The 22084-nt window shown below is 37.3% G+C and overlaps 1 protein-coding gene across 1 annotated transcript in view; it reads right to left on the bottom strand.

The window, feature by feature from the left end:
- Positions 1 to 21570, bottom strand: part of LOC150087457 (SRA stem-loop-interacting RNA-binding protein, mitochondrial-like) — a 74979-nt gene extending 53409 nt beyond the window's left edge. The window contains exons 1-2 of the mRNA XM_090372080.1: positions 21442 to 21570; positions 4381 to 4439 (exon numbers count right to left, since the gene is read on the bottom strand). Coding sequence (XP_090228206.1) covers positions 4381 to 4439; positions 21442 to 21502 — 120 coding nt within the window. The 5' untranslated portion in view covers positions 21503 to 21570. The remainder of the gene's footprint in view (positions 1 to 4380; positions 4440 to 21441) is intronic.
- Between the last annotated feature and the right edge of the window lie 514 nt (positions 21571 to 22084).

Consider the following 22084-nt stretch of genomic DNA (forward strand, 5'->3'; position numbering starts at 1 on the left):
CAAATTTTGCTGACTTCATTTTGCAGTGAAGTTTGCTGACCAGTGCAGGTCATGGAGTCTTGTCAATGATATACAAGAATTTTGCTAGCAGGGACAGGGAGGTGATTATCCTGTTATACAAGGCAATGGTCAGGCCCAGGGCAGGGCCAGATTTCCCATTAGGCACCACAGGCACAGTGCCTAGGGCCTACGAGGGGAGAAAAAAAAAAAAAAAACACTTCACTCTTTTCACTGTGACTAACGAAAAACGAGCTCAGAAAACATATGCGCGATCGACTCTAGGAGCTTCAATTCAATATGCATACGCTATCTAGTTACTGTTCTCGAAACTAGAAGAATCGAAGTGATAGTCGCTCTGTCAATTGATGTGGTTTATCAATTATTATAGTTGAAACTTGAGTCACATTAACTGACGTGATTTGCAGTCAGTGTTAAAATAGAAGAAAAATCCGCCCCCCCCTTTTTAGCAAATTTCGGAATAAAAGTGCCTAGGGCCTACAAACACCAAAATCCTGGTCATGCCACACCTAGAGTCTGGGTACAAGTCCTGAGGCCTCATTTTAGGAAGGATGTAGAGTTGCTAGAACGAGTACAAAGAAGGGCAACAAGATTGGTGAGGGGAACAAAGGGGAAGGGGCGCTCTTACCAAGAAAGGCTTAAGTTTTGCAAATTGCGGCGCCTGGAGAGTAGGCACCTGCGAGGTGATCTGATTGAGGTGTGTAAGGCCTTGAATGGGTTGAGCAAGCTGAATGCTGATGCGATTTTACTTCTTGCTCAGATTAAGAACCTGAGGGGGGGGCACAGATTCAAACTGAGGAAAGACAGTTGTAGAATAGATGTGCAGAAATTTGCCTTTAGCCAGCAGGTAGTTGATTGGTGGAACAAACTTCCATCTTTTGTTGTGGAAGTTGATAGCCTAAATAAATTTAAGGCTAAGCTGGACAGGCATCTGGAATGAATGGAGGGATGAAATGGTTTTTTTCTGGCTGATGCTATATAAACTTGCTTTCTTGCATCATATGTCTCTCTACTAATGCTAATGCTAAATGTTTATGTATATCAATGACACCAGTTTTCAAATATGCTGGAAGTCACCATTCATTTTGGCTAAAGTCATAGAGGCAACGTTCACATGATGGAAGCACCGTTATGATTTAAACTTTCCTACACAAAGTGGCTTCAGTTTGTGATTTCCTGTTTGATTTACACAAAAAAGTAGAGTCACTCTGTCTTTCACTTGCTTGTAGCATTGTGCTCCGTTCTTACAAGCCAGAGTGGAATTGGGTAACGCTTAATAACAAATTCCAGTTTCATCACAGTTATATACTTGTTCTGAAGTATAGCCACCATCTTCAATTATTTTCTGAAGCTGGGCAAGGTAAGAGCATGTAGCTTCATCACAGGCTGAATGTAGCTTCATCACAGGCTGAATGTATCTCCCCTGATATAGCCATTTTGGTTATTCCATGCCACTTTTTAAAACGTGTTAGTCATTCATTACATTCATTACTTTCATAAATGCTGTGGACTCATTTCCATGAAGATCGTTTTTAACTTAAATTTTTTAGCTTTGGTTTGCAGATGAGGTCCAGACAGAGGGGTGCCTTCAGCCCGTTCTTGAACAAACCACTGAAACACAGTTTTATCAAACTGTTCGTCTTGAGGATGCCACAAGCATTTCCATTCCAGTCCATCACTTGTTTCCATAGACTTGGCTACATCACAGTTTCTCCTCTTCTTTCTTCCATCCACACACTGTAGATTCATTCACTCCAAGGTCTCTAGCCACTTGAGTTTGCTGGACTCCAGATTTGATTCAGTCAAGAGCAGAAACTTTTTCTTCTATAGTAACATCTTCCATTTTTTTGAAGTTTCAGACATTTCTTTAAATTACTACTAAACCACTTGAATTGTTGCTCAATGAATAGCCTGTTGTGTATGAATGCATTAAGTAAAACAAGACAACTTGCCAGTTTGTTTATTTGAAATACAAATCAAACAGATCATTACCAGCATGAAACAATAAAAGGATTATGCCTTGTATGCAAATGACATCTGTGAGTTTCCATGCATCCAGTGAACTTTTTTAAAAAAATATTCTAATATGTTCAAACACTTTGCAGTAAAGTTACTAATCGTTTCTTATTGCTCTTATGGGAATCAAAGGATAATGCATATTGCAGATTCACGTTAAACTGAAAATGTCGGCACATGTTGGGACAAGGAATCCAAAATGTTGATCTTCAATGACTAAAAACACGTTTCAAATGAAAAATGGGGGCTATGCTTAATCACATTATAAGCAGAATTACATTTTAATCGTGCTGTATGTCCATGAGAGAGAGATGTACTCTATTGAATTTTTGTAACGTTCGCTTAGTTTTAATGGAGTTAAGATGGAACTAGGTTATGGCACATAACTTATTTGTGGTGTGGCGCAACTTCTTTCCTATCAAAGTGAAACAGATGCAACAGTGAAAGTGTAAGCAAGGAGCGACAGTTTTCCATAAAGGAGGATCAAAGAGTGACACAAGTAATTATAGACCTGTTAGTTTAACTTCTGTCCCAGGAAAATTAAAGGAGGCACTGGTTAAAGAAGCACAGCAGGATCATCTAGACAAGACTTCAGTTATAGCTCGGACACAGCATGGGTTTGCTAAAGGGAAGTCTTGCCTGGCCAATTTGATTGGATACTATGATGTGGTCACAAAGGAACTGGATGAAGGGAATAACTTTGATATTATATCTTTGGATCTTAAAAAGGCTTTTGATACTGTTGCACATGGAAGACTGCTGAACAAATTGAAGCAGTGTGGCATTGGAGGAAAATTGCTGCTATGGATAAAGGGATGGTTGAGTGGGAGAAGACAGAGTGGTAATCAATGGACACTGCACTTTGTGGACTAATGTTATTAGTGGAGTCCCCCAGGGTTCAGTGTTGGGTCCATTGTTGTTTTCTGTATTTATTAATGATATTGATGATGGTATATCAGGCTTAATATCCAAGTTTGCAGATGATACATAGGTTGGCAGGGTTGTTAACGACACTAATGACAGTACGTTGCTGCAACAAGATCTAGAAAAGTTGAGCAGATGGGCTGAGAGGTGGCAAATGAAGTTTAACATTGACAAATGTAAAGTACTATGTATAGGAAACAGTAACCCCAGAGTAACATATCAACTCTGTGGTACTACACTGACAGTGGTAGAAAACAAAAAGGACCTGGGGGTAATTGTGCAGGCAGATGGTCTGCAAGAGTAGCTCATGGTGTCTTGTCAATGATATACAGGAATTTTTCTAGCAGGGATAAGGAGGTGATTATCCCCTTATATAAGGAAATGGTCAGGCCACACCTTGAGTACTGTATACAGGTCTGGAGGCCTCATTTCAAGGAGGATGTAGAGCTGTTGGAAAGAGTACAGAGAAGGGCAACAAGATTAGTGAAGGGAACAAAGGGTTGCTCTTACGAAGAAAGGCTTAAGTTTTGCAAATTACAGTGTCTGGAGATTAGGCACCTGCGAGGTGATCTGATTGAGGTGTATAAAGCCTTGAATGGTTTAAGCATGCTCAATGCTGATGGGATTCTTCCTCTTGCTCAGAATAATCAACTGAGAGGGCATAAATTCAAATTGAGGAAAGACAGATGTAGGATAGATGTGCGGAAGTTTGCCTTTAGCCAGCGGGTAGTTGGTTGGTAGAACAGACTTCCATCCCTTGTTGTGGGAGTTGATAGTCTAAATACATTTAAGGCATTTGAAATGAATGGAGGGGTGAAATGGGAGTGTTTTTTTTTTTTTTTTTTGACTGATGCTGCATAAGCTTGCTTTCTTGCATCATATGCCTCTACTAATGCTAATGACAATAATGTAGAAAAAATTCTGCAAAATAAAAAAATTGTAAAAACTGCTTTAATGCTTTAAGTTCCTAAAATGTTGTGTTTGTGGCCAGAAAACTAGAAAAGAAAGGAAAGGAAAGGGGAAAAAAAAAGGTTTGGAGAAATGAAGTAATAGGTTTTGTGTTTGTTAGCTGGTGCTGTATGAGCTTAGCTTCCTTTCAATCAAGATGCTAATACTAAATGTCAGAACTTAAATTTTGTATTTTAGGTTACATCTATAAATTCCATAATCCATTTTGCCCACCATGAGCCATCTTACTCATGTGTAAGGAACAGATGACTAAAAATTCGATTTTTTTCTAAATTTAAATTTTGAATATCTTCAGTAAATGCTGTAACTTTGATAATCCCAGTATTGATGCACAAAACATTTAACAATTGTATTTGTCCTATTTCTATGAACAATATTCTCCTAAAATTTTAGAATAATCTGAAAATGTGTGCCATGTGTCCTGGCTTTGCTATAAATAAGCAAAATACTTACGAACTTCACCTGTGCTTGTGTTACATGTCCAAATTTACTGAAGTACTCTTTAAGTTCTTCTGTAAGAAAAAAAAATAATAATAAAAAAGAAAAGCTTAAAAGAAATTATTTGTGCTAACATCATAAAATTACAGATTAACAGCCCTATCTTTTTAGTTTTACGTACACTAGCTCAGAATCAGCAATAGTCACTAAATACCCACAAGAGCTATAACAGCATTTTGATTTTTGGAGTTCTGTATCTAAATCTGTCCCCCCCTCATCTCCCAACATCCTTTTTTTTTTAAGTCTGGCTTTTAACTCACACAGATTGCAACGTTGCTAATTTCGCTATAACATAAAAACTAAATACAGATTTTTATAATTACATTGCATACAACCTTGTGGGTGAAGAAGGGTTAGAATGGATGGGCAAATAAAAGTGGGTATTATTATTTTTATTTTTTTTTGGCTGATGTATAAGCTTGCTACCTGGCATTACTTTTCCAATGCTAGTAGTATTAAATGTACTGTGCACCTGCTGTATTTCTTACCTGTACATTACCATGAGGTAAACTGTTCCCTTCACAGTAAATCAATGTAAATATGTTATAACATGAAACACAACTAGAAGTATAAAATAAACATTAATTACAGACTGAAAATGCCATAGCAAAACGTTCTAATTCTTAATTCCACCAGTGCTGATTCAAATTTTATTTCCATAAAATAATATTCATACCTACAATGTGGCAAAAATATAAAAAGTTTTAAAAACTATAAACCTTGGCTAAATATTTTTGTTTCTATGAACTCCAGCTCTATAATTTTTGTTTGTACAAACTCCAAATATACTGTTTTCTTCACAGTAATCAATGTAAATACGTTGTAACATGAAAAACAACTAGAGGTATAAAATAAACATTAATTACAGGCTGAAAATGCCATAGCAAAACATTCTAATTCTAAATTTCACCATAGTGCTGATATATAAGTTGATCTAATCTAATCTAGCAAACTGCCGGCTAAAATTTAAAATACTACCTTGCACAGATTTTTTATGAAGGATACTAAACTTATAACTATAGTACTAACTACAAGCATTTAGTATTAGTAGTGGGAAATTATACAAGAAAGAAAACTTATACAGCATCAGCCAAAAAAAAAAAAAAAAAAAAAAAAACTTCCCATTTCACCTATCCATCCCCTCCAAAAGTTTGTTCCAGCAATCAACAACCTGTTGGTAAAAGGCAAACTTCTGCACATCTATTCTGCAACCATCCTTCCTCCATTTGAATTTTTACCCCCTCGTGCACATAGTCTGAGCAAGAAGAAGAATCCCATCAGCATTCAGCTTGTTCAATCCATTCAAAACCTTAAATGCTTCAATGAGATCACTGATTTATCAACATAGATCAAATATTTTTCAATAAAGTCATATTTACAAAAATATTTTATTGCCAAAGTAAAGACATGAGTAATATAAAGGTCAAAAATAAGGTTCCATTTTAACATTCAAGGGTTAGTTTATTTAACTATAAATTCCCTTCCTGATTATACATTTTTTAAATTTATCTTTTTCATTTATATCACATTATTAAATTTTCCTATCAAAAGAATGAAGAAATTGTGAGGGGAAAAAAACAAAACAAAACTACATCTGGATTTAATCATGTATGTCTCAAGTAATAAAAACATGCATCACACTGTTTTACCTATTACACTACTCATTCCAGTGTTGTCATGGTGACTATAATATCCTAATTTACAATGTCAGTTGGTCATTTGCATCAATTACTTAATTTCATATTTAAAATTTAGCTCATTAAATTCTAGTTAATATCATAAACTTCATTCCTAGTTCAGACTTTTCAAATGATATATGATTTATCTTTGTAGACAGAATAAGAAAATATCATAAAGAAACATATCACCCATGAAAAAAGTGACAAAAGTCAAAAACTGTCATTTTTCAGGAAGGGAAGCATGCTTTAGGAATATAAATTTATATCTGCCATCTATATTCGAAACAAACTGATTTTATGATCTGTTTTTTGTAGAACGTAATGATATTAGTTGAGTCATGCAACCTCTGCAGGACTCCTATTTCCACTTATGCCATTTTAGAATCATATCATAGGAAAATATTTTTTGGGTAGTGACATAGCATTATGGAAAAAAAAAAAAAAAAAGTACATTATGAAAATGCCTTTTATTATATATGTAAAAAATACATACCACTGTAAAGCGTATATGAGAGGATATCAAAACGTTTGAACCGTTACCTAGAAATAATAGCCCTAGAAATGTCTATTATTTCTTCACAGGAACTTCAATCCTTTTCTATGTACTCTCCATGTATAGTAACACATTTCTCCCATCTGTGGATCAGTTGTTTAATGCCTTGATCATAGAAGTCTGCACTTTTTTTGCCTGAATTGCCTGAAACCAAGATTCCACTTCACTGATGACTTCCTGAGACGAATCAAAGCGGCGTCCAAGCAATGGTTTCTTCATTTCTCGAAACAAGAAATCTGATGGTTCTAGGTCAAATAAAAGTAGCACAAAACCAACAGTTGGCAAGAACATTGCATTCAACATTGCTTCTGTAAAGGTGTCAGCAATCTTGGAACCCATCGTGCGGAGACCTTAGACATGTGCAGATGGTCATGTAAAATGCTGTGGGCAGACTCATAACTGATTCCACTGCATTTGCAATGAAATGAATTGTCACAAATGAGTCACTCAGCACCAGCAGCTCAACCTTTGCAACTGTCTCTGTCTGTGGATGTTGATGAGCTTTTTTTTTTTTTTTTTTTTGTAGTTGTTGGCGCATCGGCTTCTGTGGCCATAATGCACCTCCCATGGTTTTTGCAGTACTCTGATCCAAGCCCGAGGCAAGATTCAAACCCGCGACCTTTGAGTTGACAGGCAGACACTTTACCCACCCGGCTAGTCCGGTCGGCGTTGATAAGCTTCTCTTGGCTTGTCAAAAACACTTTTGACCACACTTTAACTCTCATTTCCACTTTTTTACAGCGTCATGGGATGGACAATTCTGCCCATACACAGCTTTCATTTCTTCATCAATTTCCTGCCCTGCAAATGCAGGAACTTGATCACTGCTTGATACTCCACTTTGTTAACCATAGCATCTGTCGTCAGATTACGCTGGTGTACGATCACCTATGGGAATGAAATTTCACATGTTAGTTATTGAATATGTAGACAACTTATATTAGTAGTACTAGTAGTGACAAATGATGCAAAAAAGCAAGCTTATACAGCATCAGCCAAAAAAAATGCCAACACTTACCATTTCACCTGTACATCTGCTCTAACAGTTTATCTAGTAATACTGATCTGAATTATTATCTAGTAATAGTTTATCTAGTAATTATCTAGTAATTCTAACTCCCACTAGCTGACGAGGCTAGTGGGAGTCAGAAGTGTTCAAAGCCGCTAAGTGGATTTTCTTATTTATTGATTTGAAATTATTGTTTTTCTAAAACTTTTGATTTAAATTTAGTAGTATAGCATTATTTTGTGATTTTTCTGATGTATTTATTCTTTACTCGGCCTTGTAATTGCATAAAAGTATCGGTAAGGGTATCAAATCCACGTGTTACAAGTTGCAGCTCCGCTGAACGAGAAGTTTTTAGACATATTTAGCTCCTTTATTGACCAATTGTTACATCAAATTATTTTCTATAAGTAGCTTATAGAGACATCAAATCTTGAGACATCAAAATTTCGAAGTTAATTACTGCTTAAGTGTCCATAGATTTACCATTCGTAAATCTATGGACAACTTGCTGCCATTGTTATACGACACGTTATATCCCGAACTAGATAGCGTAAGCTTAATATAGTATAGTATATAATATAATATTGTCAATGAATCAGTAAAATCTATTAATCTTGTTAAACTTCATTGTCAATTAAAAAACTAAATACATATAACGACTTAGATTACAAACGTAACATAATTAATTAATACACAACTTGATACGGAAGTTATATAAATGGAACTCGTAGATAATACTCGATACTGAAAAATATATATAGCGTTATAACTGTGTTGGGATACAAGTTTAGGATTATAATTTTGTACTGAAATTGAAATTAAATCAAAATCACGACTCAGACCAGAGCAGCAAAGCAAAAGGCTCAAGCTAATGGGAGTGCTGTGGTTCAGGGGAGAACTGAGGGGGCAGTTGCCCTCTGAATCACAGCCTTTTAAAATGCACTGCTTGCATGATGTTTGTGGAGCAATTGGGTACGGAACATGATATTGCCATGGGGGGATGTCTTTGTGTGTGTGCATGATGTAAGGAGTGTAGGGAAATCAGGCGACAACTCAGCGTTATGGGCCTATATGAGAGCTTGAAGGACAGGGTAGATGCTCTTGAAGGATCTAAATTGAGGGGCCCATCAAGCTCTCAGCTGCCCACATCAACGCAGAGCTTGCACTTGGTCATCACGCAACACAGTGGCAACCCCCAAGGCAGAATGCGCTGGTCCCACAGGAACTAGTAGTTGTTGGTGACTCTATTGTCAGGGAAACAGGGAACATGCTTTGTAAAAAGGATAGGTGGAACAGGACCAGGATATGTCTGCCAGGGGCAAAGGCTGATGACGTTGTAGAGCGGATATCATCTTTTAAGGGCACAAAGGGTGATATAGTTGTACACGTTGAAAAAAAAGCCATGAATTAGGGTTGAATTTGAAAGTGTCTGCAATTCTGCTAAGACAATAGGAGGAAGTATATGATGAGAGCCTTATCGATCAATTCGGCCCTGGAAAGATTGTGCAAGGCTCAAGGGATAAAATTTTTTTCAGTCTGGTCTGTACTTGTTAACAAGAGAGACTGCTTCTACAGGGATGGGATAAACTTAAATAGAAAGGGTGCAAGAATATTTGCTGATGCTATCGAGGCAGTGTTAGGTGGGTCGGAAAACTGCTAACTTGGTGGGATACAAAGATTAATAGATTAACAGTAGCCAATGGCAAAGGTGAAAGTGATTCTTGCACTGCTTTTATTGGAATGAGCAGCAGCCTGGAAAACAAGATGCAGGATATTTCAGAGACTGCTGGGAGTCATTGCAGTACAAGTAAACACAGGGGTTGTGTTAGTGTAGCTAAGAATAAGGGCATGTATACTTGCATGTACACCAATTCTAGGATATCATAGATGTGGTGTCACACAGATATAAGGAATGCAGAACTGGAATTTGGGGAGTACAATGTGTGCAGAAAGGATAGACAGGATAGGAAGGGAGGAGGGGTTATGCTATTAGTTGACAAACACATAAAATCCAAGGAGGTGAAGCCAGTCGACATTGCTGGACAGTGCATGTCGAGTCAGTTTGGTGTGACATAAGCATTGGGAGTTCAAAATTGAGAGTAGGAGTATGCTATAGGCCTAATGACTCTGATGAGTATAATAAGAAACTGTACAAGGAAATAGTGGGCCAGTAAATCAGAAAGTCTTATAATGGGGGATTTTAATTTCCCAGGTATTGACTGGATTTTTGTGGGTCACACACTAGCAAGGCTTTTGTGGATTTATTGGATGATTGTTTTCTACATCAGCATGTTCAGGAGGCAACTAGAGGGAGTAGTACTCTTGATCTGATTATCAGTTATGATTCTTCATGCATGAAGAATCTGCAGATAAAGGAACCACTAGGTGGCAGTGATCACAGTGTGCTGAAGTGGGATTTATTCAAAGAGGTAACTACCATCAGGGGTAAAGGAAAAGGTTTTTGCTTTCGTAAAGGCAACTACGATGGTCTGAGACAGTATTTAAATTCTATACAGTGGGACCAACTGATGATGTTACCAAAAGCAAATTCAAAATGGGAAGCATTCAAAGAATTTATCTTGGAAGTTACTAGGCTTTACATGCCAACTAAGAACTATTGTTCAAGGTTTAGGCCTAAATGGATGTCAGATGAACTAATGAGACATATGGCAGAGAAGAAAAATGCATGGGATACATATAAATTAACATGTGACACAGAAGCCTATGATAGATATAAGCTGGTCTATAACCAAGTTACAAAGGAGGTTAGGCAGGCAATGCAGATTACGAGAAATCTTTGGCAAAGGATGCAAAGAATAACAGCAAAGAGTTCTTCACTTGTGTAAACTCTAGAAGGAAGGGGATGAATCAGATTGGTCCACTTGATATCGATGGTGCAACTGTTGATGATCCTGCTCAGGTAGCTAACAAACTAAATGAATATTTTGCATCGACATTCACACATGAGGAGTTATTCAGCTAGGGGAATGCCAGAGGTGTATTCAACTCTGGCAGTAAGCTAGATAATCTTATAATAACTGAGAGTAAAGTGGAGGAGAAATTGTTGAAGGTAAACACAAGAAAGGCACCTGGGGCGGATGGGATCTATCCAGTTATATTAAAGGGGGCAGCAAAGGAAGTAAGCAAACCCTTAGCCATAATTATGAAAGCTTCCTTGGACTCAGGGGAGGTACCCATATACTGGAGATATGCAAATGTGACCCCAATTCACAAAGTAGGATCAAAGGCTGACACAAGTAATTATAGACCTGTGAGTTTAACTTCTGTTCCAAAAAAATTAATGGAGGCACTGATTAAAGAAGCACTACAGGATCATCTAGACAAGACTTCAGTTATAGCTTGAACACAGCATGGTTTTGTTAAGGGAAAGTCTTGCCTGACGAATTTGATTGGATACTATGATGCAGTCACAAAAGAACTCGATACAGGGAATAACTTTGATATTATATATTTGGATTTTAGAAAGGCTTTTGATACTGTTGCACATAAAAGAGTGCTGCACAAATAGGAGCAGTGTGGCATTGGAGGCAAACTGCTGCTATGGATAAAGGGGTGGTTGAGGGGGGAGAAGACAGAGTAGTAATCAATGGACACTGCTCATCGTGGACTAATGTTATTAGTGGAGTCCCTCAAGGTTCAGTGTTGGGTCCATTATTGTTTTCTGTATTTATAAATGATATTGATGATGGTATATCAAGCTTAATGTCCAAGTTTGCAGACGATACTAAGGTTGGCAGGGTTGTTAAGAACACTACTGACACTATGCTGCTGTCACAGGATCTGGAAAGGTTGAGCAGATGGGCTGAGAGGTGGCAAATGAAGTTTAACATTGACAAATGTAACGTACTACATATGGGAAACAGCAACGTATCAACTCTGTGGTACTACACTGACAGTGGTAGAGAATGTAAAGGACCTGGGGGTAATTTTGCAGGCAGATATGAAGTTCTCTGAGCAGTGCAGACGGGCTGCAAGAGTAGCTCATGGTGTCTTGTCATTGATATACAGGAATTTTTCTAGCATGGATAAGGTGATGATTCCCTTGTATAAGGCAATGGTCAGGCCACACTTTCAGTACTGTATGCAGGTCTGGTAGCCTCATTTCAAGAAGGATATAGAGCTGCTGGAACGAGTATAGAGAAAGGCAACAAGATTCGTGAATGGAACAAAGGGTTGCTCTTACGAAGAAAGGCTTAAATTTTGTATATTACAGTGTATGGAGACTAGGCACCGGCGAGGTGATCTGATAGAGGTGTATAAAGCCTTGAATGGTTTGAGCATGCTCAATGCCAATGGGATTTTTCCTCTTGCTCAGAATAATCACCTGAGAAGGCATAAATTCAGATTGAGGAAAGACAGATGTAGGATAGATGTGCGGAAATTTGCCTTCAGCCAGCAGGTAGTTACAGACTTCCATCCCTTGTTGTGGAAGTTGATATCCTAAATATATTTAAGGCTCAACTGGACAGGTATTTCGAACGAACGGAGGGGTGAAATGGAAGTGTTTTTTTTTTTTGTTTTTTTTTGGCTGATGCTGCATAAGCTTGCTTTCTTGCATCATATGCCTCTACTAATACTAATGCCTAACAATTTATCTAACAAAATTCCTAACAGTTTATCTAGTAATTTCTTCAATTTATTCAAACTAGCCACTTTCATGACAATAGATGGGAGTTCGTTAAACAATCGACCACCCTCTGGCTGAAGCAAATTTCCAACCTCATATCCAACCTGCAACCATTCTTTCTCAACTTGAATTTATGACCCCTCATGAGTAATCTGAGTAAGAGTAAGGATTCCATCATTATTGAGCTTACTCAATTCATTCAAAGCCTTACGCACCTCAATTAGATTTCCTTGTAGGTGCCTAGTCCCAAATGCTGCAATTTACAAAATTGAAACCTTTCCAAAAAGGGTCAGTAAGTAGACCGTTTTGCTCTACTCACTGATCTTGTTGTGCTCTGTACCCAATCCAACAGATCCACATCCTTCCACAAATGAAGCTTCCAGACCTGTATGCAATATTTAAAATGTGGCCTAACCATTACCTTATACAAAGAGGAATACCATCACTTTATCCCTGTTGGCAAAACTTAATGAGCTGTCCTGACAGCCTGTCTGTACTGCTCACAGAACTTCATATCTGACTGCACATTTTCCCCCCAGGTCTTCATTTTCACCACCTTGAGTGTGGTGCCACACAGATGGACATCAATCTTGGATTACTGCTTCCCCAAAATGCCTTGCATTTTTCAATATTAAACTTCAATTGCCACTTTTCAGTTCATCTGCCTAATTTTTCTAGATCTTGTTGCAGCTGCATATCCTGATTACTGTGAATTACCCTGTCAAACTTACCAGTCTTCATATCATCTGCAAAGTTAGAGATTAAGTGTGATATGCCTTCATATCACACTTAATCATCAATATCATTAACAAATAGAGAAAACAACAATGGGTACAGCACTGAACCCTGAGGGACTTTGCTAATATCATTAGTCCAAGAAGAGCAGTTTCCCCATTGATAATCACTTTTGACTTCTCACCCTCAACCCTGTTTATCCACAGCAGCAACTTGCCCTTCGTGCACTGCTCCAATTTGCATAGCAGTCTCTTACGTGCAACAATATCATTTGCTTTTCTGAAATCGAAGTACAGTTGAAGCTCTATATAATGATCCCGTAGGGGAATGAGAAAAACAGTCATTATATCAAATTGTTCATAAAATCAGCAACAAAACAATAAAAGCTCAAACATTTAATGTAATTCTACTAATATAATATCATATAATCTGTTTATAATACATACTACAGTATTAAACAAGAAAATTATGATTGTAGGGTGAAGTAAGATTACAATTAAATTGTAAATTGCACTGCATAGGTTATATATACATATCAAGGTCTAACAAGAGAATTGTTTCATACTTTAAAACAATATGTCAAAACATGATGTTTCAATGGTAGAGCATGTTTTAAAAGACAATTATAAAGGTGCACAATAGCAGTTATTTCACCTTCGCAGTTAGGCTGCGCTTGAAAAAACTCAACGTACAAGTTCTAATCCTTGATAAGCATCTTTCACTGAAATTTCTTGTTCAACCACAGTAGGTTTCTCATCTTGTTCACTACAAATTTCAGAAGATTCCATTATGTCTGCAATGAGTTCCTCTTCGTTTGAGCATATAGTGAAACATTCAATGTCCGCATCCACTTCTGCATGATCTTTGAAGCTTAAGTTTTCCTGTAAGTTTAGGTGTGATGCACATACTCAAATATGTCTTCCCTATTATCGGACTGTTCCTCACAATTAATAGAAGCACCTCTGTAGCCAGGTGGGCAGGAGCAGCAGCAGTGCGTGCACACGCTTCTTGATTAGACCGGGGTTCGAGCCCATAACCACCAAATACGGAAGATGCGGAAAGGTAAGGGAATGACCACCGCATATCCCCGGAGCAATATGGCCTTTGTTGCTAATGCTCCTAAAAACCAAATAACAAAAAAAAAAAAAAAAACAATTAATAGAGGAAGAAGCATGTGAAACTTCACATGCTGCATCATTCAAGGCAGTAAATCCAGAATGTTTGAAGCAATTGCCAATCACTTTTTTATCAACTTCATCACATGCCGAAACACATAAACACACTGCCTGCAGGATGTCAATTTTACATTGACATTTACTTTTAAGACATAGCACAATTTTGTTCAATAGCATTCTTCAGTAGTTTTTCTTAAATGATTTTCCTTCCATTCATTTTTAGTATCAACGTCCCTGGCTGCATTTTTACCACACTTTTTTGAAAGACATGCCATGACGAGTATTAAATTTCTGGAACCATCCATCTGAACTTTTAAATTCTTTAACAGATGGGCAAAAGATTCAGCCTTAGCTTTTAAAAGATTACCATCTACAGGAACATTTTCTGCATGCATCATCATTAGCCATTCCAAATGTACCTTTTCAAGATCTGGATACTTCACCTTTCATGCTCTAATCCTACCCACTGCAGAAGATTTCTCTAAACTTTCAATCTTTCAGAATAGTGAAAAGAGTACTCTTAGGAATGCCAAACCGTTTGGCAATGTTAGTCTTAGAATGCCCACCACATCCATAGCTTGCAACATCCTAATTTTATCTGCAATTGGCAAAGCTATCCACTTCCTTGGAGCAAATAACCAATAAATATACAGTCTAATTAATGAAATGAACTTCTACCTGATGTTCATTTCATTACTGTACTGCGAGAAAAGAGAATGGGAAATCTTAAATTATTTTTCACTGTCAGGCTACAATTGCTTCAATATATTTAAAGTGTTCTGTCATTTTTAAACACAAATATTGTAATAAAAAAGTAAAAATTCAGATTAAGAGGTAGAATTTATGGTTGTTATAGAGAAATTCTTTTATTCTCAAGGTCATCAAAACCCACTACACTATTATTATGGGGGCCTTCAATGCTAAGGTTGGAAAAAGGCAAAACAGCGCAGAAAGAGGAACTATAGGAAACTTTGGAATTGGTGAAAGAAATAAAAGAGGTGAAAGACTTGTGGAATTTGCAGAATCTCAAGGACTGTCAGTAATGAACACTTTTTTCAAGAAAAGGTGAACAGAAAGTGGACATGGAAGAGTCCAAATGGATTAACAACTAATGAAATCGACTTCATCCTCACTAACAGAAGATATATTGTGAATGATGTTACCGTCCTGAAGAATGTAAAATAGCATTAGGTTAATAAGAAATTGGCCGAGACCAACCACATAGGATGTTATAACGTGTTGGGACATTTAAAAGAGGGTCAGGTCACTATAAAGAGCTTCAACTGTATTATGATGTCAAAATTTTCTGTAACCAGTTCCTTTTTTACTGCATCATGGCATCCAGTCAGGTTGGTCAGACAAGATTGCTCCTTGCTATGACTCCAATATAACTGCATTCCTGTCCTGCATTACTTCTCTAACCAGTGACCCCCATTATTTTCCCTGGAAAAGAACTTGCAGGTCCGTAACTACCTCATGTTTCCTTTTATGAGTTTGGGATACATTTGCACATCTCCAGTCATAGGGACCTTCCCCTAAAACAGAATACTCTTATAATTATTGCTAAGGGTTTGCTTACCTATTTTGATGCCTCCTTTAATATAACCAAATTGATCCCATCCACCCCTGGTTCCTTGTTTTACATACATTTAGCTTCAAGAATTTCTCCTTCACTTTCCTCGATTATCACAAAATTATTCAACTCCTTACCAGAATGTCCCACTTCTGCCATTCCCTTCCCTAAAATTTTCTCATGTGTGAATGTAGATGCAAAATACCCATTCATTTGAGTAACCTACAGGTACTTTCACAGTTAGTAAATTCAGAGTGAACCAATGTGATTCAAACGATTCTACTGTTTACAAAAGTAGTCTTTGCTGCTTTTCTTTGGCAGAGACTTCTTGAAATCTGCCTTGGCTTGCCTGTCCTCCTTTGTGACTTAATTGCAGACCACTTTATATCTACTGCAGGCATCCATATCACCTGATAATTTATATGCAACCCACACATTTTTCTTCTCTGCCACAAGTCTCATGAGTTCATCTGATATCCATTTCAGTATAAACCTTGATCAGTATCTCAGTCCGTATAAAAAGCATAGTAGCTTCTACAGTTGCATCCCTGAACGTTTCCCATTTAGAATTTGCTGTTGGTAACATCACCAGTTGGTCCCACTGCATAGAATTTAAAAAATGTCTGAGAGACTGCAGTAGTCACCTTTATGAAAGCAAAAGCCCTTTCTCTTACCTTTTGATAGTAGTTACATCTTTAAGTAAATCCTACATCAATACATTGTGATCACTGCTACCTAGTGGGTCTTTTATCTGCAGATTCTTAATGCAAGACGGGTCACTGCTGATAAAATCAAATCAAGAGCATTGCTTTCTTTTGTTGTCTCTCTAACATGCTGGTGTAGGAAACAATCATCCAATTAATCCACAAAAGTCATGCTAGTCTGTGAGTGACCAACCCACAAGATCCAGTCGATATCTGGAAAGTTCAAGTCCCCCATTGTAAGATGTTCTAATTTACTGGCCACTCAATACATCTGTACAGTTGTTCATTACACTCATCGCAGTCATTAGGCCTATGACACATTCCTATTCTCATTTTTGTTTTCCCAGTGCTTATACTGCACCAAACTGACTCAACATTCCCCCAGGGGCTCACATCTGGTGAATATGGGCTTGGCACACCCAGGGTCCTGAGCTGGATATCTTCATTCTTCTCTTTCTCGGTGATTCCTTTCTACTTTTCTCTCTCTCTCTCTCTCTCTCAGGGTAACTCTAGAAATTTTTTTTTTGGCTGGTGCAGCATAAGCCTGAGGCTTATGCTGCACCATATGCCTTCCTTGCACCATATGTCTAATGATAATAATAATAACATTGCACTGGCAACCCATGTCCACTGGATGCACTGCCTCACATTTTATGTGTTTCTTAACTAACAACATAACCCCCAACTGCTCTCCTGTCTGTCCCTTCTGCACAGATTGTACTTGCCACATTCAAATTCTGCATCCCTTATATCTGAGTAACACCATGTGTCTGAGATCCCAACAAAGTCTGCATTTGATGATTTTATCAGCTCTTCTAATTCATCAAATTTATTTATTATGCTCTTAGAATTAGTGTACATACAAGTTTTTACTCTTAGTAACTAACCCTAACACAGCCCACATATTTGCTTGTTGTATGAGGACCCTCCCCCAAGAGGCCTTGAAATGCCGGGCACTTTGCTTTCCACGCTGCTAGTCCGTGAACCTTTCCAGGTTGTTAGCCTTCTGCTTGTTCAAATAGAAACATGCAAGAATCACTATCAGTCTGTATCTCCCAAAAAGTTAGCAGTTTCCTGACTACCTAACACTACCTCAATAGCATCAGCAAATATCCTTACACCGCTTCTACTTAGGTGTATCCCATTCCTGTAAAAACAGTCTCCTATTAACAAGTACAGACCAAGTTCAGAAAAATTCTACCCCATGAGTCTTACACACTCTCCCCCTTCCCTAGGGCCAAATTGATCAACAAGCCTCTTATGTGCAGAATTGCAGACACTTTCAGTTTCTATCCTAATTCACAGAATATGATCTGATGTGGTTAAGTTCAAGAGATCCGAAAAGAAGTGTAATTATGTTTGATCTTTTGACTGCTCTTTGGTTTGCAAAATCTCTTTATATTTCACATCTAGGCAAGATATTTTGAACAAAAATTTGAATTCCCCCCCCCCTATTCTCGTAATCTCTGTTATCTGTTTTGTCTTTGTTCATAAATTTTGAGTTGCATAAATCCTTACAATCAAAGAAATCTCAGTACCCCATTTCTGTCATTTCATAAGGTTTTTCTGTTTTCTTTGCATCTAATTTAAGTGATATATACAGTGTAATCTTGTTTTTAGTGATTTCTTTTCTATTCTTAAATTCTTTTCCATAACAGAAGCATGCTGTTGCCTTAATTTTTAGTGTAGTTACTGAATGCATGGTACAACACAAGAAAAAAAAAAAATCATAATAGGAAAAATATAATAAAAGGAGTACAGTGTATAAAACTGAGACTGATTCAAGAGACTTGAATCCACGTTGCTTTTCTTGTGTGACTTCTCCATTTTCAGCATAAACAGTAACACGCATGCCTGCATACTTACAAAATTTGTAACACCTTTTCTGATTAAAAGACATTCCTTTTACACTACCATCTTTGAATAACTCAAAAATAACAATTTTTAACTATGTCACTTTTCTTGCATTGGTGCAATATATTCAAACAGTTTTGATAACGTATAATAGATTGTTCTGATAATATATACAGGCGCATCCCAACTTACGTAAGGGTTGCATTCCACGGAATTCTACATGTCAGAATTTCCCTAACTGCTTATGCAACACTCACAACTATGCGTGCTGAATTTGACTGAAGCAAAAAATAAATGTTTGACGAACATGTAAATAGAATTATTTATTCCATTTTTTTATCTCGTGCGCAGGAAAAATGACAAAAGTGTACAAAATTACAAAAAGAGAGAAGAGACAGGCATAACATCAGCAAGTTTTACCTTTCGAGCATCATTGCCAGAATTAACTCTCCAGCTGATAAGCATGCCGCTGCAGAAGTTGAGGGCTGTGGAGGTTTAGAAAGGGTTTTTTCAACATATCACAAAATTTCTCTGCAGCTGCAAAATCAGAACTGGCAACTTCACCGCATACTTTAATGTTTTGGAAACCAGCGCAATGCTCGAACCTATTAAACTACCTGTTGCTTGTCACAAACTTGGCTCGGGCTTCATCATAGTTATCCTTAACGTCTTCATAAATACTTCTTGCTTTTGCTTGAATGTCATTAGACCCAGGGGCACTCACTTCTGAATCTGATTTTCCACCCAAATTATTAATAGTTTTTCCATCTTCGACATAGCACCTGAATGCTGTTTTGTGATCACTGTTGATCTTAAATGCATTGATCCTTTAATGTGTTCTTTTATACGTGCACTGTCCTTTAAAATAGTATTCACTGTTGAAGCAGCAAGGCCTAATTCCAGTGCAATAGATGACAAACTTTGTCCATAATCATTTTCGTACTTAATCGTTTTCATCTTCATTTCTAAATCAATTTTGTTTTGTTTCCTAGCCCTGCCACTGATGGTCGCTTTCCCTTCACCATTGTAATAAGTAAATAGGAATGAAGAGAAGATTCTGAAAATTTATTTGTTTTTTATATTTTGTATGAACACATTTCACCATAATACCATAATGTAAAAACCAACACAATTCCAATTATCACAAATAAAATAAGATCGAGTTTACTACCCGTTTATAATAGATTGCACTAACAGAAAAGCCCAATAAACTGGAAAGTGCAAATTGTTTTATGGTCGTGACCTCCAGAAATGTTCTTTAGAAAAATATCACAAAGCCATTCAAAACTTATTCTTATAACAGAAGATATGATAACAATGAAAGTGTAGTGCAATTTCCATTATAAAAATGACCTTTTAGAGAGATAAATAGCTTAGTCATATAGCGAAAATTTCAACTTCTGAGGTCTTGGAACAAATTACCAAAAAAAAAATGTGTTATTGGGTTCACATTACGATATTACGTTCACATTACAATATTATGTTCACATTATGGGCTCCTCTTGACGGCTGCTATCCACCCATTCCTGTGCCAGCAAATGGAATTTATCAGTTATGCAGACAATTTAAAGCTATTCTATCAGATCCATGGGACCACCCAAGCTGATTCTGCTTCAAAAAACCATCATTAACAGCCTTAAGAATCTTATTACATACCTAGCTCAGTTTTCTCTTGAGATAAATCCTAATAAATCAGCACAAAACCAGCGAGGTGATCTGATAGAGGTGTATAAAGCCTTGAATGGTTTAAGCATGCTCAATGCTGATGGGATTCTTCCTCTAGCTCAGAAAAATCACCTGAGAGGGCATAAATTCAAATTGAGGAAAGACAGATGTAGGATAGACATGCGGAAATTTGCCTTTAGCCAGCAGGTGGTTGGTTGGTGGAACAGACTTCCATCCCTGGTGGTGGAGGTTGATAGCCTAAATAAGTTTAAGGCTCAGCTGGACAGGTATTTTGAACGAACAGAGGGGTGAAGTGGAAGTGGGTTTTTTTTTTTTTTTTGGCTGATGCTGCATAAGCTTGCTTTCTTGCATCAAATGCCTCTACTAATGCTAATGCTAACCAAGCAGAGAGATCTCGGCGTTATCTTTGTCCCCAAACTCAGCTTTAAAACACCACATTGCACACATTCACAACAAAGTCTACAGATCCAGATGGCTCACCAAGCAACACCTCCATTCACAGAGCCCGAGTACATGCTCCAATACATATACTGGTTTCCGCAGGCAGTCATCATCTACGGATCCGAAATCTGGGCTTCAGCAGCAAAAACCACACAAAAAACCATTGCATCTGATGAGTACTGGCTTCTTTGGTGGGTCCTCTACAAGCATAAACTGCCACCCCTCACACACGCTTCAGATATTACCAAACTTTTAAAATACAGAATAGTCTCTGAACAGATATTCACCATCCGCTTACTCGTGTCAATTAAAATGATAGCGGGTGAAATCAATACAACAAATGCTCGGCAGATGTGCAATTGGAGGATCAATTGCACATCGTGAGGCTCAGGATAGGCAACAGATTCCTGCCCATGGAGATGCTCCACAACGTCCAGGAATGGATGTGGACTACAAAAAGTTCATAGAGGCCAATCCTACAGAAGACACATGAGGGAACAGCTTTTGTCTTCAGCTGAGTGACTGCCATAATTTTTTTCATTCTGCTGTGTGTAGCATGAAAAAAAAAAAGTTCTTTCACTTCCCGTATTTATATATAATTTTAATATATGTAATTATTCGTTTTATGTTTTTACATATAGTTTTTGTAATTTTTCCTGTATTGGTCAATTTTATATTAAACCCCTAGCATTGTCGCCGTTATGGGCATTGCATCAGGCATCCATATAACTAGTCACTGAATGCAATAAAGATATTTTCACGACACCTCCATTTATTCCTACAGGTTGCAAAATACGTTCCCACGATTTTTTTAAGTTTGCACCCGCCGGCAAAACATACGTAAAGTCCAATTTCCGTAAGTCGAGTATTACGTAAGCCGGGGAATGCCTGTACAGTACTGTAATAATCTAATTACATTGGTGTTCTTCGCAACACTAAAATATCTAATTAATACTCACGTCTCCCTATTGTCCAAGGAAGGTTTCCTACAAACAACCTATTCAACTGTCGCGATGCCATTACCTTCACGAGAGTTAACTTGATTGTATTAGTAATAAGTTAATTAATTTTAATAATTCTTACTCTTCAAACACAAATAACTTAAATGTTCGCGGACTCACTAGGTGGCAAACCTTACTTCGAAATGAACGTTCTTAAGCATGGAAAAAAAAAAATTATAACTGATTTTTACTGTAAATACAAACTACGGATATAAATGATTATAGAGCAGCACTTCTCAAACTTTTTGGTCTCAGCATCCTTTACACTCTTAAAAATTATTGAGCACCCCAAAGTCTTAGAAAATAGTTTTGACCTCGCGAACCCCCTGAAGGGGGGTCTCGAACACCCCAGGGGTATTCGGACCAAACTTTGAGAACAATTGGTATAGGGTTTTAACCTTACCACCTTCAATTTATTATATCAATAACGTTACCACGCAATTCTATCATTTCTGTTATTAAGCATTTTTTTTACAAAAAAATAAATAAATAAATAAAAATAATAATAATAGGAACATATTTTTAGGTAATAATAATTTAATAATTGTCATATTAGGTTTACCCGTGAAAAGGAGCTGACATCTTGGGAGTATGGGATTGC

The sequence above is a fragment of the Mastigoproctus giganteus genome, chromosome 4 (genome assembly GCF_048544385.1).
Source record: "Mastigoproctus giganteus isolate SK-2022 chromosome 4, ASM4854438v1, whole genome shotgun sequence".
NCBI lineage: Eukaryota > Metazoa > Arthropoda > Arachnida > Uropygi > Thelyphonidae > Mastigoproctus > Mastigoproctus giganteus.